This window comes from Apiospora marii (genome assembly GCF_038362585.1).
Source record: "Apiospora marii strain CBS 49790 chromosome Unknown utg000007l_segment0_segment0, whole genome shotgun sequence".
Classification (NCBI taxonomy): domain Eukaryota; kingdom Fungi; phylum Ascomycota; class Sordariomycetes; order Amphisphaeriales; family Apiosporaceae; genus Apiospora; species Apiospora marii.
In genome coordinates, this window is record NW_027117379.1 from 1,925,065 (window position 1) to 1,949,424 (window position 24,360).

General features: G+C 53.6%; 8 protein-coding genes across 8 annotated transcripts; 3 read left to right on the plus strand and 5 right to left on the minus strand.

Moving 5' to 3' along the window:
• Positions 1-662: 662 nt before the first annotated feature.
• PG985_010990 (uncharacterized protein) lies at positions 663-989 on the minus strand (the record flags this gene model as incomplete). Its single annotated transcript, XM_066830757.1, has 1 exon — positions 663-989. The coding sequence occupies one exon, from the start codon at positions 987-989 to the stop codon at positions 663-665; it is 327 nt and encodes a 108-aa protein (XP_066681439.1).
• Positions 990-3,494: 2,505 nt separating this feature from the next.
• On the minus strand, positions 3,495-4,771 carry PG985_010991 (Actin-related protein- ARP1 class; the record flags this gene model as incomplete). Its single annotated transcript, XM_066830758.1, has 3 exons — positions 3,495-3,557; positions 3,614-4,384; positions 4,463-4,771. The coding sequence occupies 3 exons, from the start codon at positions 4,769-4,771 to the stop codon at positions 3,495-3,497; spliced, it is 1,143 nt and encodes a 380-aa protein (XP_066681440.1).
• A 1,926-nt stretch (positions 4,772-6,697) lies between these two features.
• Positions 6,698-8,134, plus strand: PG985_010992 (uncharacterized protein; the record flags this gene model as incomplete). Its single annotated transcript, XM_066830759.1, has 1 exon — positions 6,698-8,134. One exon carries the CDS (start codon positions 6,698-6,700, stop codon positions 8,132-8,134), a length of 1,437 nt encoding a protein of 478 aa, XP_066681441.1.
• Positions 8,135-8,974: 840 nt separating this feature from the next.
• PG985_010993 (uncharacterized protein) lies at positions 8,975-10,120 on the minus strand (the record flags this gene model as incomplete). Its single annotated transcript, XM_066830760.1, has 1 exon — positions 8,975-10,120. One exon carries the CDS (start codon positions 10,118-10,120, stop codon positions 8,975-8,977), a length of 1,146 nt encoding a protein of 381 aa, XP_066681442.1.
• Positions 10,121-15,549: 5,429 nt separating this feature from the next.
• On the plus strand, positions 15,550-15,833 carry PG985_010994 (uncharacterized protein; the record flags this gene model as incomplete). Its single annotated transcript, XM_066830761.1, has 2 exons — positions 15,550-15,689; positions 15,758-15,833. 2 exons carry the CDS (start codon positions 15,550-15,552, stop codon positions 15,831-15,833), a joined length of 216 nt encoding a protein of 71 aa, XP_066681443.1.
• Positions 15,834-16,119: 286 nt separating this feature from the next.
• On the minus strand, positions 16,120-18,590 carry PG985_010995 (aconitate hydratase 2; the record flags this gene model as incomplete). The annotated part of the gene is made up of 2 exons (XM_066830762.1): positions 16,120-18,468; positions 18,546-18,590. 2 exons carry the CDS (start codon positions 18,588-18,590, stop codon positions 16,120-16,122), a joined length of 2,394 nt encoding a protein of 797 aa, XP_066681444.1.
• A 927-nt stretch (positions 18,591-19,517) lies between these two features.
• Positions 19,518-21,045, plus strand: PG985_010996 (uncharacterized protein; the record flags this gene model as incomplete). The annotated part of the gene is made up of 4 exons (XM_066830763.1): positions 19,518-19,689; positions 19,792-19,926; positions 20,014-20,472; positions 20,867-21,045. 4 exons carry the CDS (start codon positions 19,518-19,520, stop codon positions 21,043-21,045), a joined length of 945 nt encoding a protein of 314 aa, XP_066681445.1.
• Positions 21,046-23,137: 2,092 nt separating this feature from the next.
• On the minus strand, positions 23,138-24,232 carry PG985_010997 (uncharacterized protein; the record flags this gene model as incomplete). The annotated part of the gene is made up of 1 exon (XM_066830764.1): positions 23,138-24,232. One exon carries the CDS (start codon positions 24,230-24,232, stop codon positions 23,138-23,140), a length of 1,095 nt encoding a protein of 364 aa, XP_066681446.1.
• Positions 24,233-24,360: the final 128 nt, after the last annotated feature.

The following is a 24,360-nucleotide window of genomic DNA, read 5'->3' on the forward strand; positions in this document are numbered from 1 at the left end:
GGTCCGGCCGGCCTGTGAAACACACCACACGCACAGCCTGATAATTAATTGCATTTCATCAATGAGCTCCAGGGGCGTTTCTTTCAATAGACCTAAGTGATAACATATGTAGCCATTGTAATTATATTCATCCCCATTTGCCAAATGCATTGAAGTGATATCCATCACGCTTGGGATCCTGATCCTGCATGGCTGACCTGCTGACATGATGCCATCTCGAGGATGCCAGCCCTGCCGGAGAACCTGGGTATAAATCGAAAAAGAGAAAGGAAAAGATAGATGCCCTGACAGGCCTCCCGCCCCCAACCTGCCGAACATGATCGATCGTAAGCGCGCTGGCCATGGGCAATCTTGGGGGCCTCTCGGCCGAGTTACTGGCCTTCAGGATTGGAGACGATCCCACGCCAAGATCAACGCTACAGGAAGCTGTAGACCCCATTCTACCCAGCCCTATGAGGCCAACTTCGCCCTCGTCATCTGCAACACGAGACCTCTGCGAATGGGTGTCTCTTCATGCGGCTGCCCCTCCCATCCACAATGTTCCATCCCTTGCGCGACCGTCATTGTGCCAACCTCCTGCTTGTAGCTGTCGGTTCGGTGACTTTTCCACCGTCCCTGGATCTAGCTCTGCCCTCCCCACGGCGCCACAGGAGAGTTCTTAGCTAGACAATGAATATAATGCCGATACCAAGGCCAACGCCAAGCCCGATGTGAGCCTCGGTGCTGAGACCGCCGCCGGCGCCGCCGTTGTCTGGCACGGATGAGCTCGTCATCGAAGCGGTCGGTTCCACACTGGAGGGCGGGCCAATGATGCTGATCGATGTTGTTGGGGTAGGCGGAAACAGGGTGGAGAGCGAGGAGGCCAGCGGGAGGGTGGAGAACTCAGCCGTGGCAGGGTCAATGGTGGCAGCGTCACCGAAGTCCGAACCAAACGCGCCCGACACGTGGAGTCCAAGCGCGATGGGTAGCACAAGGCATCGCGGAAACATTGTAAGTGGAATGAGATCGAGGGCGGGGTAGGAATCTCTGCCGCCGGGCACTAGAGATGATACTGACTACAAGTAAACCAAAAAGGATGGCCCTGGCCGGCCACTTGTCATAGAAAAGGGTGAAGAAAAAGTAGAAAGCACCGTTGGATACTGGCTGAGGCATAACAGGGAATTGTCGAGTGTGCTTTTGAGGTCTGTCGCGGTATGACGGTTCCCGAGTTCAATAAAAGTTAAGCGCCAGCCCCAGCAAGGCGTTGGTCGATCGACCAACACTTATTTGAGCTGCCCAGCCCACATCCCTGCAATACACAGCCTGTTATCTTTGCAGTACAGTTGTTTGCAAATGGTGATTTTCATTATGGCGTCTTTAGTTCCCACCAGATGCATGTAGTCTCGGTACCAACCAGCCGTTTGGGTAGTATCAGCTCCATAGCAAAGGGCTCCTTTTGGCGATCCCGATGTTCGCAGCTTGCGGGTCAATTGCTAGTTTTGGATGACGATGTCACGCTTCACAAACCCAACTCGACGGGTCGCATTCCCGGTCTCACTGCACAACGACCCTCAGCCTCATAGAGTTCCGTAGACTGGAGCTCTCTAGGAGGCTCCCGTTGCTTGCCGTCGGCTTCGAATACCCCAGTTGGCTGGAGCTCCTCTGGTGACCCCGTATCGTCGTCGGCTCTTGTGTTTCTTTCAGACCTGGCTGCTTGCCCGTTACCCTGCTGTTGTTTCCGTTTCTGCTTCCGACGGCCCAAACAACGTCCTAGGAAGAAGCAGCCGAGTCCCAGTAGGGCTGCTAGTGGGATGCCGACGCTGAGTCCGATGATGAACCCGACATTGGTGTCCTCGGCCCTACCGACATCCGCACCAGAGGAGGGAGAGGGTGAGCTGGACAGTGTCGTGGTCGACGGGGGTGTTGCAGTACTGTTGCCCCGTATAGCCGTTACGGATGAAGAAGACGAAGAGGTTCATGTGGTTCCAATGGGTGCCACGGTTGCTCCATGACCAGTGGTTGAAACTGCGGTAGGCAAAGATGTCAGATTTTCTGCCCGTGAGCTCTCCTTACATGGAGCCACATCATGGCCAAGGTGAAGCACCACAATAGTGGCGTGAAATGCATGTTAGCGAGTCCGTGGCTAGTTACCCTCTCAGATAGAAATTTGTCAAATGAAGTTTATGTAACAAGACCCAAGCAACAAGACAAAACCACTCGATGCTCCTCAGATATGTGTATAATGAGGCGAAGAGTGGTATTTAGAGGTGATAAATGGAAACGGGAAATATATCCTGTCAGTCTAACGCCTGCCACAATGTTGGCAGTAACAAGAAGAAGGAACAAGCATAGCGAGGTGTGCGGGGGTGGCGCGAAGCAGCACGCCCACCATCTACCAGTCACTCCAGATGAGCCAATGCGCGTTTTCGAATACAAGCCTAATCAAGTTCTATGACCTCACGCAGCATACCAAGTTGTTTCCGTTGTGGCATCTGTGATGCCTTCCAGGTGCCTAGGTTATCAATATCATCGAAACCACGGGTCCCATGTAGGGGCTCCTGTAGATTCTTTCAGCTTCACCTGTGTCTGGATATGCTCCAGAGGCAACACATTATTAGTTGATTTCAAATGCCTCTTTCGAATGTATATATATTTATAGTCAGAAGAGATTAGCGAACACAGCATGTCGTTGTACGGATACGCTCTGTCCCAATAAAGCCGGATCTCTCTGTGCTTCTCGTCTCCTTCCAACTGGACTGACCAAATAAAGGGAATTCTCGTCCCAGTAGTATTGTATCTCGAAGTCGGAGCCCCTCGTAACCGCTTCTTCCGTTTGATCTTGCCCCACGCATGAGCATTAGCGATCAGGCTTTCCCAAATGTCCCGGAGCCTTACTGCGGACCTTGTAGTTAGATGCATTTCGGTTCATGTAGTAATCTCAGCTCGTGGCGTTTGCTTCTCGCGGGGCTGTCCGTGACGGAAATGAGCCCACACTATCAACGAATCAGTGGTCAAGCTAAACGCCCAATCCTAGGTAGCCACCTCCAAGACGGTTGATGTTTCAGGCAAACAACTAATCAATCGCATGGCATGTTCTAGTAGAAGGGTGCTCTGCTTTAGGGATAATTTAGCGTATCTTGATGCCTCTTGCACTCTTCAGGTTCAGCTCACTCATAATGGTGGCAGAGCCAAGCTTTGAGAACGTGGGTATCATTCATCTCTACACTAGATGACTTCTCTTCAATATTACAATTGCGCAGGCCATCATCGTCCTGCATAGTCTTTGTCCACACAGTGGTCTATCCTCATCCAGTGTCTACCGGAACTCCAATTGCCACCCCTTATCGATTCTCGCCATATGCGCTTTGAAGTGTATGGTCCAAGGCGAAGAGATAATCGTAGTTGTCCTTCGATGACTCGTAGCGCGTTGCCTACAAGGCTAGCAATGCCAGCGGTCGCTTGGTCGATCGTCGTGCCGTAGTCGTATTCGCCAATATAACAATGGTTGACCGTGACTACGTGAACTTGGTGTGGATGATGTCGGGGTTCTCGTGCCAATCGTCTATGCTCACCCACATCTGCAAACTGTTAGCTCCACTCGGCCAGCGTGGGGTTTGGGTGGAAATTGACATACCTTTCTAAATGTACTCAGACCCGCCAGAATACTACCGCCTATCCAGGTCGAGTATTTTCTCTCGGGCGGGGCAAAGATCTTGATGCGCATGTCCTTCACGGCCAGCTTCTTGACCTCGTTCAGTAACCGGTCACCGAAACCCTTGGTCAGAGTGCTTCCACCACTGAGCACAATGTTGCTGAAGAGCGACTTCCGGAGATCTAAGTCGGTGCGGTTGATGGCATCGGTGACGATTTGTTGAACACCAGGGTACTCCAGTCCAATGATCTCGGGGTCGAACAAGATCTCAGGCGCACGGAATCGCTCGGGACCGACCTTCAGCTTGTGGCCATCGGGAAGAACGTAGTCCACAGCCTTGCCTTGGTCCATCTTGGTAGATGCCCATTCCTTCTCTTCGCGCTTAGGGTCAGCTGCAACGTAGGAAACGGACTCCTTGATCAACCGGACCACCTCCTTCTCAGCCGAGGTGTGGAAGATGTAGCCGCTCTTCCGTAACAGCGTCTGCATGTATTCTGTGACATCTCGACCGGCGACATCGATTCGGCGCATCGACGAGGGGATGGCGAAACCTTCGTATACAGGCACGGCATGCGAGACACCATCACCAGAGTCGAGAACGCATCCTGTCGTCCGACCGGAAGCATACAGGGATAAGACGGCTTGGATAGAAGTGTAGAGGGCCGGTACGTTGAAGGTCTCGAAAAGGATCTGGGCGGCAGTATCGCGGTTCGCGCGGGGGTTCAGGGGCGGTTCTGTTAAAAGGACGGGATGCTGTGACACGGCAGGCGCAGCGTCAGTATTGCAATGCTCGACAGATCAGGGTACCAGAGGGGCAGCGGCATTTCGTACCTCTTCACTCATAGCGTTGAGCCCTTCGCTGTAGACATACTCCCAGATCTTCTCCATATCGTCCCAGTCGGTGACAATGCCATGTTCCAAGGGATAGCGGATCTTGAGAAGGCCTCGAAGCTCAGTCGCGGCTTTCTGCCCAATGAAGACGTCGCCTTCCAATGCGCCGGCGAGAACTCTGAGATGCTTCGGGCGTCCGACGAAGGAAGGGAAGTAGCAGGCGGGGAGATCGGTTCCCGCGTAACCGGCCCGTATGGTGCCTGAACCATTATCGAGCACGATGGGCGCGTTGTGTAGAGGTTCCCCCATATTGTCGTCCTGGTATTATCCTATTGCCCAGATGCATGTGTGTTCATTCAATTGTGCTGGTGTTCCTGGTCTCTGGAGACCTCGTCGTCGTTGCGATGTTTGTGTCGGCGGTGCGTGCACGACGTGGATTCGTTTGTTTGCGGAGGAAATTGCGGGTTGAGCGACAGCTGCCAACGGGCTGCGAGCTCTCGAGAAGCTCAATGGAAGCTCAGGTAAGAGCAGACGTCCCAAGATACGCAGACAGAAGGGTCGGTCCGCGGTATGTCGGCCGGGCGAAGTGTGTACCGTGCTGGTGAGTTGGAATGGAGGAGTGCTGTGCTAATGCCCCATAGCTCACGGGACGCGTTGGCCCCAAAATGTAATGTTGCCAAAAGTTCAGGAGCTTGCCTCTGCAGGGGGTGGGAATTGAGGGACGTGCAGGGCGCATCTGATTGGGCCGGCCTGGGCCAAAGATAAGCCAAACCAAACATGGGGAAGGCACGAAGCAGGGTCTCATCCAGAAGCACAGCTCAGTCATTCGCAGTTGCACTCCAATAGTCCGTGGTGATGGAGTCGTCGCTCGTTCCAATTCATTGAGATCCAATGACAATGACCTGAATTTCAGACTGTGCATCTTCCATGAACCTCCGAGCGAGAGCTAGAAATTCCTCCCGGGCCACCAGTTTGGTTGGCTGGCGCAATGATGCTACCAGCGCCTGGAGTAGGAAGCAAACAGGATAGAGGCGGACATGGTTGAGCCGATGCGCTGTCTATTGCAGCGCTGTGAGTTATCTCGCCTAACTCCAAGGCTTGGTAGATGTCCACCCCTTTGCAGACTGCGATGTTTAAGCAAACTCGCTATAAAAAATCGACTTCTACTTACTGTAACCTACCACCTCTGGCTACGCAATCAGCTTCAACTCGGGCCGGACCAAGACCAAGAAGACCATCTGAAAAAACGACAGAGACTTGGAAAATGCCACGGTATCAACAGTTAACTAGATATACGACAATCTCGGGTCGCTCATTGCGTTATCAATGCTTGCTATTTCCACCACAGGGAGACACGGTCGCGGTATATCTGACATTGAAGGACATGTCACGGGACCAGTGCACTAAGACTTAGCACGTTACTTGGCTTCCAGTGACAGGGCCGAGGATTAAAGCACGTACCCGACCGGGGCCGATTATTGCCCGGGCCCGTCCATGAGCCGGCACACATCCCATCCATTCCAGACGGCAACCTGGCTCCTCACCTGCACCTTTTCTGTACGATTGCTTGTCAACACAGGCTGGCAATCTGATCAGGTATTCCTGGCCCCGAGGCTGCAGGTATGGCTCCACCACAGACGGGCCTCTGCAGGCCTCTGCAAGGATTGAATCCCCGCCGAGACGCTATCGAGCGTCACGGCACTGCCTTCGACGCCAACCAGCGACGATAGCGGGCACCGGCGCCATGATTTCGGTCGGGAAAGGAGTGCACCCACAGCTTCCCCCGCATTATCACGATCTTACCAAGCAGTCACAAACCTCAGACTCCCCGTCATGCCGTCGACGATCGAGCTCCATAATACGGGTGTAAAATAACCCCCGTGCATCTGGGTGCGGGGGAAGTTTGGTAGGGCGAGAAACACACCAACTAACCACAGCCTCTGCAATTCCCAAATCCTTCGCTTACTTACACGAGTCATCTTGGCCCACTCCAGAGCTCCCCCCTATACCGTAGCAGTGGATAGTGTTGACTCAAACATAGTATATTAACCCTAAGGTGTTCGCCTACTACTTACTTGCTAAACCGCTATTGACGATAAGAATCCACAATCCATCTTTCAATGGTCACCAACATATTTGTACCCAGGCCGAACCCCCACAGACTCCAGGAACTTCAATATCCACAGCCACTCATACGCCCATCCTCACAACGCAACCCAGGCGTAGTAGGTTGAGATGACCGCCAAAACTCCATATACGCCACCCCAGGCCTCACCCATACCCCTCACCGTCCTGATCGTAGGCGCCGGCTTTGCCGGGCTCGCCGCCGCCATCGAGTGCCACCGCCATGGCCTCAAGCCCATCGTGGTCGAGAAGTTCCGCGCCGTGAAGCCGCTGGGCGACATCATCAGCTTCGCCTCCAACAGCTCGCGCATCTTCGAGCGGTGGCCGGGCGTCGCCGAACAGATGGAGCCCATCACCCTGCGCCCCAAGGACGGCTTCGGCATCCGCGCCTCCACCACGGGCGAGGTCCTGCTGCAGCAGGTCTGGACCGAGGAGCAGAACGGCTGGGGCAACCGCTACGACGGCCACCGCGGCGAGTACCACACCATCGTCTTCCGGCACGCGGTCGAGGACCTGGGCATCGACGTCCGGCTCGGCGCGGGGGTCGCCGACTACTTTGAGACTGACGAGGAGGGCGGCGGTGCGGGGGTGGTGCTCGAGTCCGGCGAGAGGATCACGGCCGACGTGGTGATCGCGGCCGAGGGCGTGCGGTCCAAGGGCCGCACGACGGTGCTGGGCTACGAGGACCGGCCCAAGCCGTCCGGGTACGCCGTGTACCGGACCTGGTTCGAGACCAAGGACACCATCGCGCAGGACCCGGACCTGCGCTGGCTGGTCGAGGGCGGCGACAAGCACATCGCCTGGCTGGCGCCCGACATCCACTTCATCATCGCCATCCTCAAGGACGGCCAGGACATCTCGTGGGTCTGCACGCACCGCGACACCGAGGACATCGACGAGTCGTGGCAGCTCGAGGCGCCCCTGGCCGACGCCCGCAAGGTGCTCGCGGGCTGGGAGCCCACCATCCAGAAGATCCTCGACCGCACCCCCGAGCCCCTCGTCGACTGGAAGCTCGTCTTCCGCGACCCCCTCGAGAAGTGGATCTCCCCGCTGCGCCGCATCGCCCTCATCGGCGACGCCGCCCACCCCTTCCTGCCCACCAGCATCCAGGGCGCCAGCCAGTCCATGGAGGACGGCGCCACCATCGCCGTCTGCCTCCGAAAAGCGTGCGAGCGGGCCGCGGCCGCCGCGGGCCAGACCAACGGCGATGCGACGACCGACACGCGCGCGCGGGCCGTCAAGGAGGCCGTCGCGACCTTTGAGGCCCTCCGGTACGAGCGCGTCAAGAGCGCCCAGAAGACGGGCACGCAGACGCGCGACATCTGGCACAAGGCCGACTTCGTGGCCGCCCGCAAGGACCCCCAGAGCCTGCGGCTGCGCCGCGAGGCCTGGCTCCTCAACTTCGATGCCGAGCTGTATGCTGAGGAGTGGTATGACCGTACTGCTGATGCAGTACGGGAGAAGGGCGTTGTTGAGGCGCGGAAGCTGCATGTGCCTGAGGGGGCTCGGTTCGGGTTCATGGAGTACGAGACGCAGCCGGCTTTATAGGAGGCAACTAGGTAGAAGTATATTGATGTTTGCAAGTGTATTGCTAGAATTAATACCGATTTTGAAATCTACTTTCCAAACAATGTATCCAGTTGTTCTTGATCTTCTTATTTTTGTTGTCTAGTTGTAGTGATCCTTTCTTAACACATCACCGAGCAAGCTTACGCTGTACACTTAACTAGTAAATTTTTACCAGTACTGGGCGGCAGTATTCTTCCAAAGTGACTAGTCCCTGCATTTTTTCTTCTGCTTTAGACTGAAACTTTGGTTGGAATGGGCGTGACTCCCAAATCTGTACTCTGATTAAGCCGGACATCTTACTATATCAACATTTATAGTCGAACATAGGCATCTTTGATTCGGTTCCGCTATAGGACAGTACACAGAATGGATTTGTTCAATTCGAGGTTTTACAGATCCAGTGATAAAACTCCAGATTACACGTACCTAGCCTCAGTCACTGTCATCGTATGTAGTCAGTAGTTCGGATTTTGTATAATAAATAATATAAACTATAAATGCCAACAGTTGCGCTGTTCCCTACAAAGAACGAAAAACGCCGGTCTAGTGCAAATGCCAAAATATGCACCAGAGCGCTGTAATCAATTCGCTCATCCAATAATGACCCCTCAATCCCTCAGGGTGTCAGACTGTCTTTCTCTTCTCTTGCTTCATGCCTCATTCGGGTTTATGCGTATCCCCGAGGATTATCGTGGCTCTTCCACCACCTCAAAGGTTCGATATATATACGGGCATCTACTGTTGCCCCAAGAACCTTTCCTCCGTCCTGCTCTTCTTGGCTTTATGTGCATTCGACGGGGGTAACGTAAACTTAGTTCATTATTCGACCTCGGTCCAGTCGCCCCGGTGCAGCACAAACTCGGTCGGACGTTGCTGTACAGCCCCATCGCCGCCGCTTCCCGGGCTGATCATCTCGACATCCCCATCGTCGTCTAAGGTGCGGGCCTTGCCTTTGCCCTTGGCGCGCTTCTTGCGCTGCTGCGCCTTCGCCCGCTGATCCGCATGATATGCCTCCGTGAGCTTGCCGAGTTCAGCCAGGGCCGCCATCCACGACGGGTTGGTCTTGACCCGGTCCGGCAGCTCCTGTTTCCTGTACGAGGGCAGATGCCCCTGTCTCGTCTTGCCTTGAGCCAATCGCCTGGCCGCCTGGCCAAAAGTCTGGGGATCCTTGCGATTTCCCCGGGCATTGATCTCCGCTTGCTTCTGCGCATGCCACTCCGGGGTTCTGGCATGAGTCCAATGTGTCCAAGGATTAATATGGGCAGAAACCTTCGGCATAGGCCGCGAAGACGGAGTTGCTCGCAAAGCATGGGGAGGGATGTCGTAGAACATCGACTTTGGCTGACTGGACTCGTTGGCTTTTGAGTAGATGACTGAGTCAAACTCGTCCGCATCGTGCATGTCTATTAGCATATCACGCCGTTGCACAGGCGTGAGCTGCTGCCATCTCTCGGAACTAATGTTCTTACGATCCAGGGTGACTGGTGGGCGGTCCGAGTCCGACATGTTATCGTCAGACGCGTTCACCGCAGCCGGATCGCTGGTGGTCTGGCCCGTAGCCTGGACCGGCGCAGGACTCGGGGTCGGAGCCGGGGTAGCCGCGGCTTTTGGGCCTTGAACCGGAGCAGCTACTGGTCGATCGGAGTCCAGGCCATTGTCCTCAATCGGGGCTGTGGTTGGTTTCGGAGCCGCCGCAGCTCTCCGGCGATCCATAAGTGGCCGATCCGAGTCGGAGGTCTTACCACCAGATACGTTCTCGTCCAAATTTGGGACTGCAGCAGTCTTAATCTGATCCTTCTGTGACCGGCCCGAGCTCAACACATTCTCGCCGAATCCGTTCATGACCATTTCCGGGCCCGTGGCAGATTTCTGGCGATCTATTGAAGACCGGCCCGACGCTGTGGTTCTACTACCAGTTCCATTCGTAGCCGCTTCCGGAGCTGGTGCTGGATTTTGTCGGTTCATCCAAGGTCTGCCCGTATTCCGAATTGCATCTCTGGCGGCTTGAACTAGTGCTGAATCTTGACCGTTCATCGAAGGCCTGCCCGCATTCCGAATCGCATCTCTGGCCTCTATTACTTTAGCCTCCAAAGAAGTGACAGGCTTCCAGGGGTCATCCGAGGGAGATTCCTTGTTTGACAGTCTATCACCAGAAACGACCGAGGCTGTTGCTCCATTTGTTGCTGCCTTCGGAGGTCCTTGGCTCGCTACCGCTGAGCCATTAGGGGCTCTCTGCTTCTCTTGCGATGCCTGCCAAGTCTGCTTCTCCAACTGTGCTTGACGTGAAGGAGTTGGACGGGCGGAGCCCGTCTGTCTCTTTACTGAGTCTTCATCGCTACTTGAGTCTATGCTGATGACTAGTGGCTCAATAGGTGTTTTGTGCCCATTTTGCCCCTCGACCATCGGAGCAACTGGAGCACGAGGACCAGTACTAGTGGGCGCCACTGCAGCAGGTGGCACAAGAGGAGACGGAGAGCTGGACTTCTTGAAACCGTCGCCCTTGGAGGAAACAGCTTCCGAGTAACTGAGCGCTTTCTGCGCTGCGGTTTGTGCTGATTGAACATGCTGCGGAGTAGGATTGCGATGGAAAGCCCTGGACGAACCACCGAAGTGCAGAAAGTTGTGACCAGGATTTTTCAGATCGAAGCTGCGACTGTATGCCGTGGTTTGCGAATTTGAGCTCGGAGTTGACTCGGGGACTCTCGCAGCTGTGTGTGCGTGCAAGACACCGTTTGACTGGGAATTATTACTGGTTTGAGCGTTATTGGCCTGTGCGCTGCTGCTGCCACTCTGTCGGCGCATTGTGCCGGGATTGGGAGACTGCGATCGCCCCAGCCCGGCATTACGTTCGTTCCGACTCGGGTGAAGACCAAATCCGCAGAATTCGGTTATTTCAGGCGGCAACGGGCTGTTTCTAGGTGGTCTGGGGGACTGGGGATGGAAGTCTTGACGACGAAGATGGCTACCATAGAGATGACTTTGTGACTGCGCGCCCGCCGCCTTTTGCGGCCCCTGCCCAAAAGTCGTCTCGCGATTAACGAGATGGTTTGGGTTTCGAGCTTGCGGCTGCGGCGCGATCATTGATGGACTCTCAGTGGCACGCCTTGTTGAGGCTGCTTGATCCGAATTTCCGCGGGTTGAACTGTTAGCAGGCGGTGGATTTGGCGACCTGTTGTTGCTGGCCAAGACGGAAGGTGGGGAAGGGTTCCCAAGTGTCGGCACCGGAGCTGGGTGAAGACGCTGGTTTGGCCTTGATGTAGCACCCGAACACTCAGCATTGCCACTTGCCTGGAGATCGAATACTTGTTTAATTGGTAGCCCTTTTGGCCTCGTATTCCCGTTCGTCGCCGCAACTGGTTGTGGGAGATCCTTTGGCTTTGTGTGGGCATTTTCCCGACCCACACTTCCATTTGCGAGAGGCGAAGGATTTTCGGTCTGGGCGCGCAAGTTGAAGTTCTTATCCCCATTGACTCTACGCCGGCTATCGATGCGGGATCTTTCATGGTTCAAGGCCGGCTCGGGCGCTGTCATTGGAGATGGGCGCTTGTCGCCAGCACCATTGTCTGAAGAAGAACGAACGCCTGTATCTGTTCCCGTCGGACTTGTTCGAGCCTTTTTACGGGGCGGGCCATTTAACTCATCGTCCTGTTGGCTTTCCTCGGTCCCAGCTGCAGGTTCCGGGGACGCGGCCACCACGATTTCAGCCGCGGTCGCTGCAGCCATATTGGAAATCGGCTGAGATGGCTTCGGTTTACCCACCGTTTTTCGGGCAGCAAACTTAGCATCAAGCACCTTTCTAGGGCTTTCAACCTTTTGCGAGTGAGCAGACGCCCCGGACGTGTCTGACCGGCGCCCAGTCTGGGGGGCCAATGTATCGTGAGCACCATTTAATTTGGTTTGTCCAATACTCTTATGAGAACTCCCCATTCTTGTCTGAATGTGCTTTGGCCCAGCTGGACTGGACGACATCGACGCTGATCTGAGCTGGGCTGAGCCGATGAAAGGAGTACTACCTCGCTTGTGTCCTGCATGCGACTGGCAGAGAGGGCCGCCGGTAAAGCAGAAGTTGCTGCAGCCATCTACACTACAGAGCTGGCCCATGTGGTTGTGGACGGTACTTCCGGTGCGGGATGAGTTGGGTTCCGTTACCGGGGACCCGCGATCAGATGACAATTCTGATGATGATCTAGACATTGTCGTCGCCGACGAAGATGACTTCCGCGGGACCATGAGGGCAGGTCTACGGTCAACTTGGGCTCAGAATGTTGCTGGATCATTGTACTCGATCTGCCCGTTGTGAAAGTATGCACTCCCCAAAACCGGCTATTTTCAATAGGTTAGCAAACATAGGTCTGGATATCAGGATGAAAAAAGAAAGGTTGAATTGTTGCGACGAAGTGGGTTGAGTGAGTGATCGCCGAGGGAGCCAAATAACAGATCGACGAGTCAAGGGTGGCTATACATACGTTGTCCTATTCGGCCTTCTGTGAACGAAAACTCATGCATGCGCAGCCGGCTGGCACAATTGGCTTCGTGTATACGATCTATTATTTTTGCGACGCAAACTGGCCCACTGGAGGGCCAGAGACTGAATCGTATATACACAAAGTGCGGGTTGTTGTCTGAGACGAAGGTTAGTCGAAATTGGTGAAATAGTAGTTGTTGTTGGGAGGAAGGCGGGGCTGTGTTGGTTCAAAGTAGAAATCAATCCACCCGTCTCAGGTCTTTTCAGTTTTTATTGTAACGTCATGCTGCTCACCACAGCGGCTTCGAAAGCTGCATCTCGCTGACACATTGCTGAGCTAGGCTCAATTGTCGGCCGCGGCCTTTGGCTTGGCTCTATAGAGACATACTGATACCAAGCTCCAAAATTGCGGCCCTGTCAAAGGCGAGTTTGACATTCATATACATTGACCCTAATGTGGACTTGGTGATATGATGCACAACAAATGTTGCGATCTGTCAAGTCCGAACAAAGCGGGTTGATGTGCGCGTTCCTCACGGTCGGCGCTGGTAGCGATCGGCGGATATAGACTCCAGAACCAGAAGTGGTTGAAGAACAGTCCGACCTTTTACCAGGTTGCTCATCATTGACGGGTGGAAGGAATAGGAGATGAAGGAATTCTCAATGGAAACGCGGTCGAACTTACCTAGCTCAGTGCAAATGAAATCACGAGAAAAGCATAAATGAGACAAGAAACCGAGCTGGAAATCATGCACGATCTTACCCGGCCTTCCAGAAATGGCAGAAACAAGTAGTACTGTGACGTGTCGGTCATAAGAACATGAAGTTCATACGGGCGCGGGTGGTGGGGCAAGCTTGGCTTGAGTGTCCTCCGTCCGGCGCGCTCTTTTGGCGACTCGATAGGTCGCAAAGCAGCAACGGCGGATGGATCAGTTCCCAGTCCACGCGGCACCGATTGTGGCCAGGCGGGAGCGAGGATGAGATGGCCGAATCGTGGCCTTGATGCAAAACCCTCCAGTCCGATGGAATCCCGTCAAGGGGCCCTACAGTCGTCGTGAAAAATCAAAAACAAATTGAGAGGTTCCTTGGGCGCGTAAGAGCAGATAGATCACGGTGGAATACAATAGCAGCAGCAACTTGCGAGCATGTGGCCCGAGCGCCCATCAATATCATCGGCAGGCTAAATGTTGTTCCGCTCCAGTCCTTCTTGGTTGGGAAGGCGCGTGCGTGCAGCCGTAACTGACCTTGCCTATCATTGCGTCGCGTCAATCAGTTGGAATTGTATAGACAGCAGGAAGGACTCAAGAGCCAGATGGCTCTTTCCTACCAGAGTATAGTATATTTCGACCAACTGGAGATGACCAAGCCAGAGGGTGGCCTGGCCTTTTGGAAACGACATCATCACTCTTCCAAATTAGCAGACCAGGCTAGAACAGCCGCATCCGCAGCTTTGCGGGCGCATCGCATCCTTGGACGGTGGTTTCTTCTGCTCTTATATAATTGAATATGAGAGCGACCTAGATCCAAGAAGGTATAGTCCAGTCGGTTCAACGACACGAGAAGGGCAAGGCACGGCGGAGTGCATGAAGTAAGGAAGGTAGGTGCAACTAGCTCCTAGAGATCGTATCATGGAAAAAAAGGTAGGCGCGAATGAGCCATCTCTCAGCGAGGCGCCTGCCCAACACGGAATGCAAAGAGATGCAGTCGGTGACAGGAGCAGGCCGACATATTGTCGTCAATGCTGGATAAGGGGAAAAGGCCAAGAAAGAAGTCCTGTTCATCTCAGCGGCCAGGCCGTCAGGTCAGGCGGGCGTTTGATGAAAATTGATTAATAAAAGCAAGCAAGCATGGATGGATGGATGGGGGTTGCGTTGCGGTCAAACGAATCTTGTCATCAATCTGGCTCGGCATCTGGGAAAGGGACGGGACGGAACCATGGGAATGCAACAAACTAATTCCATCATATTCATTGGGTACGAGGTTCGCATTGCTTATCAGAGCCTTACCTTGAGAATTAGCTGGGTAATGTTGCATCTAGATGCTCTCAGCCTCAAATAATCGAAAGTTACTCGCAGTCACCTGTCGCTTGGTCAATGTGCCCCCCTCAAATATACGCAGCAACGCAGCCATTCACAATGCCTTGAAAAGCAAAGCAAAGTTCTAGGCCCCACGCCGGTCCGGCGCAGTTCAATCGCTGTAGTAAGCGCGCGTGTTCCCGCCAGGGGTTGGCCCCCCAAAAACGCAGGAAACCAGCGACAAAAGCTCGGAGGTTGCCATCAGCGCGCCAAGGGTTTTTTCGGGATTGGGGACGCTGCATCGCACCACATCACACCACGGCGACCACAACATGGCACCATCCGCCGTAACAACCGCAAGACAATGACGATTTCGCCCGCCCAACGAGAAAAGATTTTCTCCAGATTCCAGAATTTAGATGAACTCGTGATTGAATTTTGCTGGGCCCTCAGGGTCCCTTTCTGGGAAATGACGGTGCTTTCCCCTGTTTTCCCCTTATGCGGCGCCTCCTGCAGGGCCAGCTGGCCGGGACTGGGACGCAGTCAGACGCAATATCTCGGAAGGTGCCAGGATCTCGGGTCCTGCCTCCCTCCGCCCCCAGAATTCCCAGAAATGACGACCATGCAGATGCAAATGCAAGCCTGGCATGTGCTAAAAGGGATAGCTGCAGAAGAAGCCAGAATTTTATCAATTTGGTCATATATAAACTACCGAACTCGCTCGTGATCCCGTCTTCCTTCACCTTGCTCACCACCAGCTTCACCACAGACCTTTACACACACACTGCCTATTGGCTTACATCCTCACCTACATCTACTTCAAGTCCATCTTCACCCCCACACTCACACAACGACTTTGAGTCACTCATCCACCCTCACAAAAATAAACAAACCACCAACAACACCTTTTCAAGATGAACTCCCAAATCTTCCGCCAAGCCACCCGGGCCGCTGCCCGCCAGGCCGCCGCTCGCCGGGCTTTCACCAGCAGCAGCAAGTCGGCCCCGGCTGACTACAGTCGCCTCTTCCAGCAGGCACGCCGCACCGGCATTGTGTAAGTATACCCTGCCATCACCATGCACCACATATTCACGAGCTCTTGTACTGACCATCCTCCTTTAGCTACGTCCCCGGTCTCGCACTCGTCCTAGGCTGGCCGTTCGCCGCGGCCAAGTTGGTAGACACTGCGTCTTCGTAGACATTCTACCATTCATCTTCACGACACGATATCATGGCCATATTTCTTGTACATACACTTTAGGGGCAACGGATAGAGGCGTTGGAGGTAGATCATCATTTCTTTAGAAATGGATCAGGATAACCATTTTGCATAAAAATACACCTGAAATTCTTTGTACATGATTCTATTTTTTGGTCTCCTATACCCTTTTAAAAACCAGGCTGTGAAAAATTGTTATATACATGACATCTCAACCAAAAGGTTGACCTCTGTCTTCTCATTGCCCCGTTTTTGCTGACTTGACTCAAACAGAAGCACCCTTGCTCAAAAGATTGAGAGCACTACCGGCAAGGATGAACAGAGCCTGGTCCTCACTGACAGCATGCTTCGTCTTGATGACAACCTCCTCGCCCGACTTGTGCTTCTTAACCCGGAGACTCACCTCGCCCTTGCCGCCATTGCGCAACATATCGTACAGGCCCTCAGTGGCAACTTCATCACTAGCACCAATCTTGTCATAGTCCGCCTCGTTGGCAAACGTCAGGGGCACGACACCCTGCTTCTTGAGGTTGGTCTCGTGGATGCGGGCAAAAGACTTGCAGAGAACAATGCGCGCGCCGAGGTAGCGCGGCTGCAGGGCAGCATGTTCACGCGCGGAGCCTTCACCGTAGTTGTGCTCGGCAACGACGAGCCAGGGCTGCTGAGCCTCCTTCCAACGCTGACCGAGCTCAGGGATGGTGTGCTTGGAGCCGTCAAGGTCATATGCCGCGTTGACTTCACCGGTCTCGGCGTTGGTGGCAGTGTTGAGGGTGTTGGTGCTGATGTTGGGCAGGTGACCCTTGTACTTGAGCCAAGGGCCAGCGGCAGAGATGGTATCTGTCGTGCACTTGCCGGTAATCTTGACCAGGACGCGGAGACCAGACAGGTCCGAATTGGGGAATGGCTCAAAAGGCTCAAGCAGCGCGAGGCGCTCGGAGCTAGGCGAGATGGCAATGTCGACCGACGCGTTAGGAGGCTGGATAACAGCCTGGAACTCGGGGCGCGCAGACTCGAACGGCTTGGTGGGGATCTCAGAGCCGGAGGGAGGTGAGAAACGGAATTCCTTGCCGGACGGGGTCGGGATGCTATCGGTAACAGGGTTGAATGTAGTGGATCCAGCGAATGACATGGCTGTGACGATCTCCGGTGACGCCAGGAAATTCATAGTGTCAGGGTTTCCGTCATTCCGACCACGGAAATTCCGGTTGTAAGAGGTCAAAATAGCATTTGGCGTGCCCTTCTCGACACCATCATGGCGCTTCCATTGGCCAATGCAGGGGCCGCATGCATTGGACAGAACCGTACCTCCTGCCTCCTTGAATGTCTCAAGAGGACCATCACGAGCCAATGTCTCACGAATTTGGTCGCTACCCGGGGTAATGTAGAAATCCGAGGATGGTTTCAGGCCTGCTTCCAGGGCTTCCCGAACCATACTCTCTACACGGGTCATGTCCTCATAGGAGCTGTTTGTGCAGCTGCCAATGAGTCCAGCAGATAGCTTCTCAGGCCATTTCTGCTCTTGCACCGTATCCTTGAATTGCGACAAGGGCGTTGACAGATCGGGGGTGAAAGGACCGTTAATGTGAGGCTCCAGAGATGACAGGTCGATGGTGATGACCTCATCATACTTTGCGCCGTTGTCCGCCCTCAAGTTGACGATATCAGAGAACTTCTTGGCTTCCGCGGCGACATCATGACGGTGGGTCGCCTCCAAGTATCTGACGTGCGCAGGGCTGAAGGGGAAGATCGACGTGGTGGCACCGACCTCGGCGCCCATGTTGCAGACGGTAGCCATACCAGTGCAGCTAAGTGTCTCAACGCCGGGTCCGAAGTATTCGACAATGAAACCCGTACCTCCACGGACAGTAAGTTGCCCAGCCAGGTTCAGAATAATATCCTTAGGTGATGCCCAGCCGCTCAGCTGGCCCCTCAGCTCAACTCCAAGAACGCGGGGAGCCTTCAGTTCCCACGGCGCGCCAACGAGAGCCTCGACCGCGTCAGCACCGCCAACTCCGATCGCAATTGTTGAAAGACCTCCACAGTTCGGCGTGTGACTGTCGGTACCAAGCATCATCAGGCCAGGCGCCCCGTAGTTCTCGAGGACGCTCTGGTGGATGATGCCGGCTCCCGGAGGCCAGAACTCGATACCGTATTTCTTGGCCGCAGACTCGAGGAAGTCAAAGACCTCCTGGTTCACCTTCATACCGGACTCGAGATCCGCCTTGGCGCCGTGCTCGCCCACAATCAAGTGGTCGCAGTGTATACTCGCGGGGATCGCGGTCGAAGGGAGGTTGCATGTCATGAATTGAAGCAGAGCCATCTGGGCGGAGGCATCTTGCATGGCGACTCGGTCGGGCTTGAGCTTGAGGTTGGCGCTGCCGCGAATGTTGCGTCCTCCATTGGTGTTGGTCGTCAAGGACTCCTCGACGTTGTCCAGATGCGAGTAGAGGATCTTTTCGGCCAGGGTCAGGGCGGTACCCCGCCCCAAAACCTCGCGCACCTTCTCATAGTTCTTGAGAAGCTTGAAGTAAGGCGGTATGCGGGGGTTCGTGTTGTCGAAAGAGGGTGTCGCGAACGATCGGGTGCCTGCAATTCGGGTTCTCGTGGCTAGGCGCTGCTCGTACGATCGATCAAAGTCAGTAATTCAGTGTCAACCCGGCAGATTGTTGGTTTGCGCCCGTCAAAACGTACGTTGAAAGCCGTGCCACGGCGGCACGCAAGCTCGACGGCCCTCATCTTCCCAATTGACGCTGCTGCAAGGTGGGAACAGCGGTGCAGGTAACAAAACGTTGTGGTGTATCACGATGTCGCCTGGCAAAGGAAATTTCAGGCTTGCTATTGCCATTGCTCTGATTGGCCATTTCGCGCGCTGTCACTAAAGATTTGGCCCGATGCCGGCCCTGAAGCAATGGGTCTGGGGAAAGGCAGGCGCACGCACCACCACCTACCCACCATCCATCTGCGCGTAAGGCCCAGGCTATTCCAAGTAAATTGCATTTTGGTCTGTAAGGCCGCGCTTGATGCCAATCAAAGGTTCGAGAGCGGGAGGTGGCTCTATCAAATAACGGCAATCTATCAGGGGGGAGTATAAATACGGCCAGTTGCCCCTTTTTCTCTCCCCTTGCCCTTGCTTGTTTTCACGCCCGGTGCAGTTCGCGGGCAGGAATCTGTCTGCAGTTTCATATCCTGACCGTTCTTATAACCCCCAGCAACGTTTTCAAAGTCGCCTTTTCGCGGCGAGCCACTATACTTGGTAGATACAAGAACACGCATCTACTTAACTGACGTCAACCTATTGCTCAGCACAGTGAGCGCTTACGCAAGTTGTGAAGAGCAATCTCACAAGGTGATTGGAGCGGAAGTGGGGAACCGGGCTCATATACGGATACCTGCCCTGTCTTACATAATCGACGCGCTTCCTGTCAATCGGCCAGGGAATGAGATGTAGCCCACACGATATTCATTGTTCTTCCTTATTACTTGGAATATCGACTCCAGGCTGTTCTCCCCCTTACAAACTTCGCATTGATGACCTATGCTTGAGAATTCTGAATCAAGACCAACAAAGGGTCTGTCTGGGGTGAGAAACGCCAGCGCCCTCGGCATACTTTGGTTCCACTTCTAGCCGTCAGCTTCACGACGACGCACGGCCGACAAAACAACATGAGGCTCATCGACACGTCAACCCTGAAACTGGAGGAGTTCGGGCCGCAAAACGTCCCAGATTATGCAATTCTCTCGCACCGATGGATTGAGGGTCAAGAAGTTTCCTTCGAGGAGATGCGAGGGTCTCCTCCCATGGAGAAAAGCGGCTACACCAAGATAAAGCAATGCTGTAAGCAGGCCAAGAAAGATGGGTTTGCGTTCGCTTGGGTAGACACTTGCTGTGGGTTTCCCACTGTCCATCATTCATGACCATCCATCTCACAGCAATTAGGCATCGACAAGAGCAGCAGCTCGGAGTTGTCCGAGTCTATCAACTCCATGTTCCGCTGGTACGCGGGTGCTCAGGTATGCTACGCCTACCTGGAAGATGTTCCGGACCAAGGCGACTGGGATAAGTTCCAGGGCAGTATTTGGTTCACTAGAGGCTGGACTCTTCAAAAATTACTCAGCCCTTCATCACTTACATTTTACTCGGCTGGATGGGAAACGATAGGCGACAGATCCAATATACAGGAGGTGTCCCAAATCACTGGGATAGAACAGAGCATACTCGAGCGTCAACAACCCGTCGGCCATATTCCAGATCTATCCATCATATCAGTTGCCCAACGAATGAGCTGGGCAGCTCGAAGAGAAACCAGTCGCGAGGAAGACATGGCTTACTCGCTGCTTGGGGTGTTTGGTGTTAGTATGAGTCTGCTTTACAGAGAGGGCGGCAAAGAAGCATTTCGAAGGCTACAGGAAGAGATCATCAAAACCTCTAACGACAATTCCATATTTGCTTGGGCACAGCCCGAGACCCAAGGCCTGGCCCACTTGAGCGCTCTTGCCACCGCCGCGCCCCAGTTTGCGTACTCATCCAACGTTCCTGTCATACCCGGTCCGTCGACATCACCGACGGAGCTTACAAATGAAGCCATCAAGGTCACAATTCATCTCGAGAAGATTCGGAGTAGGTGGTACGGTATCCTCAAGCCGTATGGCCATCATTCAGTCTGCGATTATGCTGTCCCGCTAGAAGAAATCCTGCCTAACACATTTACGCGACTGGCTGGGCAACTTATCATTCTGGAAGACAACTGGACGCCCCGCGGAACTCCCAAATACGTATCCCTCGTCAATAGACCAGGGAAGTTCGGTGAAATCCTCAGGCGTGCTCCCAGTCGTCACACAGCTGTCATGGTTCGGAGTCTTCCCCCAGGTTATCTTATCTCATCAGTGGGTCGCTATGAAGTCAGAGAAAACGACTTGTTTCTCAACCGTCCATTTCAGATCAGAGGTTCAACATGGATCGAGATACGGTCCGTGGGCCAATCCGAAACTTACATATTCTGCATTCACCCCAGGCTTGCAGGAGCCGAGCGTCGCCGGAAGTGGAGGGAAGAATGGGTGTATTCTACCAGCTCCAGGGAGGTCTTTGAACTGGTTGCAGAAAAGGGCAGACAGATGGCAGAACGACCGGCAATCTATCGTCGAGGAGGAACGGGAGATCGAATACGAGTTCGTGTTGAGGCACGCACAGTAGACCTCTCTCTCACAATCGACAAACCCGCCGGACCCGAAATCTACCTGGACAAAAAGATGCCAAAGAAGCCAGCCTCGGGCGAAGATGTACTGGTGATTGACGTGACAGACGCGAATCCAGGCAGCTTCATCACACAAAGTATGCATTCTCTAACCACGACCACAGGCACTAATGGAAGCTGCTAACACCGTGTCTATAGAAGTACTGCAAGCTAAGTCCACCCTGGATATTGCGATCAACGGAGTCCTTTATATGCCGAGGATGCTACAACGAAACAAGATGTTCAGAATCATCGTTTGGATACCCAAGACTATGATCATGATGGTGTACGCTCTGGCATCTTTAGTATTTCTTTATCTCAATATTTTGGCTAAGTTTGTTCAATACAAGGTGTATGGTGATTACATGTCGCGACTCGACCTGGAATTGGCATTTGTGGCATTGGGAGGGGGACCGCGTCGGTAGGACACATTGACGGCGTTGGATGTCGAGATCAGAAGTGAGTACTCCGGTAACATACCCGTCTACTATATGTACCACGATGGTTTTGTTTGGGCTTCCTTCCATCGAGACAGCTGGCTCGGTGCTCATTAGGCGGTTCAGAGGTGACGCGTAGGGTACACCACCCGGGCAACGCGCCTCCAGTGGCTAGCTACCCTACCCAGGTAGCTATGTACCTAACAATAGGTAGCTATCTAGTCCTTATAATTACCAGTAAGAGCTCTCTTCCCCAGCAGACCATTCGCACCCATTACTGTACATGGGAAGCCCCCCATGTGCACAATGGCCGAGTTGGTTATTGCGCGGAGTAAAATTCCTTGTCCGGGGACGCCTGGATGGGGAGGTTTTCGTAAGCTGCAACCCTCGAGTTCGATCCCCCCTGTGGGCACCTCTTTAAAAGAGAGGGGGGACACCGAACGGGGCTTGCAGCCCAGCTTTTGCCATTTTGTTTACTTTTTTCTTCTTCTTTTCTCTTTTTTCCCTTTCCGTATTTCTTTCAATTGAATATCTGATGGCATGTCCTACTTTCCGAGCCCTTCCTTTCCGAGCCCTTCCCTTCCGAGCCCTTCCTTTTCACTTTCACATTCGGAGTCGGCGTCGTGGCGCTCAAGGAGACATCGGTCGCGGATTCCAATTTCCTTTCTTTGGATTGCCTAGAATCCCCTTTGCCGCCGCCTCCTACTGCTGGGAGGTTGGCATTGGCCCAGCCTCGATCGATTCCGCCTCGTTCTGAGCACCATCGCCTACGGCACTCTTGCGCTAGAATGGGTCGAGTACGGTAGCGTGCCAATGCCAACATCCGGGGAATTCCGCTGGGTGTCTGTGACTCGGTATTCGTGATCTCCGGAGGCTTTGGATGGGTCCTAAGAGACCAAGAATGCGGCGTAACCACTGAAATCTGCGTTTTCAGAAGACCCAGATGTCTCTCCATACCAGAGGACTTTGACAAGCAGAAGGTAGAATGAACTATTGTGCTGGATCGCGGAGACGTACTGCGACTAGCGTGCAACATGAATGAGAAGGCTCAAGGTGCACTTAGGGAAAACACTGGCGGGTGTTCGAAACGACATGTGGCTTTGAAAATTAATCATCCTCACGTCTTCAGCTTGCTAGAATCGTAATGTTGGTACATGCGCTTGTTTTTGATACGTTTTATAAAGCCGTTCCCCGACCACTGTCACAACGCTTTGGAAAATCACCATTCTTTATGACACACATGATTTTCACATCTCTCCATCGATTCAACTTCCCAACCGAGTATTTACCATCTCAATGAATGTTTTGATTTGGTCAGTCTACCGCTATTCAAGCATGAGAGGTACATATGAGATTCAACAAGAAGAGGAAATATCAGGGTCAAAATCCCAAAATAAATCTACGTCCTGCGTAGATAACAAATAGAAACAGATATTATTCCAAACACCAGAAGTAAGGAAACCATCCACCTAACCAATGCTCCTCCTAGCTGCTGATCTGCGAGAGAAGCGTCAAAATTAGTTTCGCCGACACTCTTTCTCATGTTCTTTGTATGTCCCAATGATCCGTATGGCGTCGATCTTTGGGAACCCTGTCCAAAATGGCGCTCCTCATACTAGATCTCGCATTCGTCTTGACCATCGCTCCCTGTCTTACCAGGGGAGGAGCGAACCGCAAAATCGCTGGCGATAGCGGCCCTCTTGCTTTGCACCTTAGGCTCCAATGACATTTCCTCGAGACGTTTTCCAATGCCGAGAGGGTCGCTCAACGTATCCGAGACCGCGCTGGTGAAGCTCGAATCTTCGGTGCTCGGATCATCTACCGTCACAGAATCTCTGGCATCGTCGAAGCATGATTCAAGAGGCTCTGGCTCATGGTACCCGTCACCCTTCGTGGCATCCAGGCACCACTTGTCAAGCGGTGGGTACCCTTTCGCGATCTTTCGACCCCTGGAGGCCAGCAGAGCCAAGAAGAATAGCGCCAGTTTGGCAGTGAGGCGGGGCTTAGTCTTGTCGCCGGAGAGGTATTTAGTCTTGGTGACCCAAGGGATGGCGCAATACTCCGGCTTGTCAAAAGTTCTGTCGTGCCAGTCGTTTGGATTTTGAGCCTCATCGCTGCTGTAGCCAAGCCGTAGGACGACCAGATACACCTCGGTAATGATGAAACCGTATCGACAGTTGTTCTCAGCCATGTAGCTGGTGACTTGGGAAAGTACCTTCATCCACTCCTTCTCATCTGCCTCTTTGCTATTCGGAGACCATTTGATATGCAATTTTGTGTCTCCTAGCAAGACGTTGCTCAACTTCGTCGTGTCAGTTCCCTCAATACCAGGCACCACACTCCAGTCGGGGCGCAAGCGCGATCCAGCCGCCTCAGTAGCGGTCCTGACCTTGTTATTTGCCGCGCATCGGGAGCCCTCACCAATGTGGAATCGGGCGCCCTTCGGTTGTACATTATCTAGAGCCTTGTTGACGACTTCGACAATCTCCTTGTGGATATATCTATCCAGGCACTTTTCGTTGAACATGGCTCGTGACATAAACACTGGCTTATCCGCCGCTGGGCCAGTGAACGTGGTCTCGATCTCAGATTTGAAGATCTTGCTCAATAATGGGTAATTGAAGTCTTCCCAGAGGCGCCATCCCGTAGGCTGAACGAACCAGAGCCCATTGTAAGGACCGGATGTGTTTGGTGTCTTCGTGACAAACATTTCACACCGGTACTCCTTACAGGTTAGCCTATTTAGTACTGTGGTCTTTTCCGAGGTCGCCATAATTGAACGTTCCAGACGTGGTGTATTGTGCTTTCTAGATAAAGAGTTGAGTTGTATCGTATGCT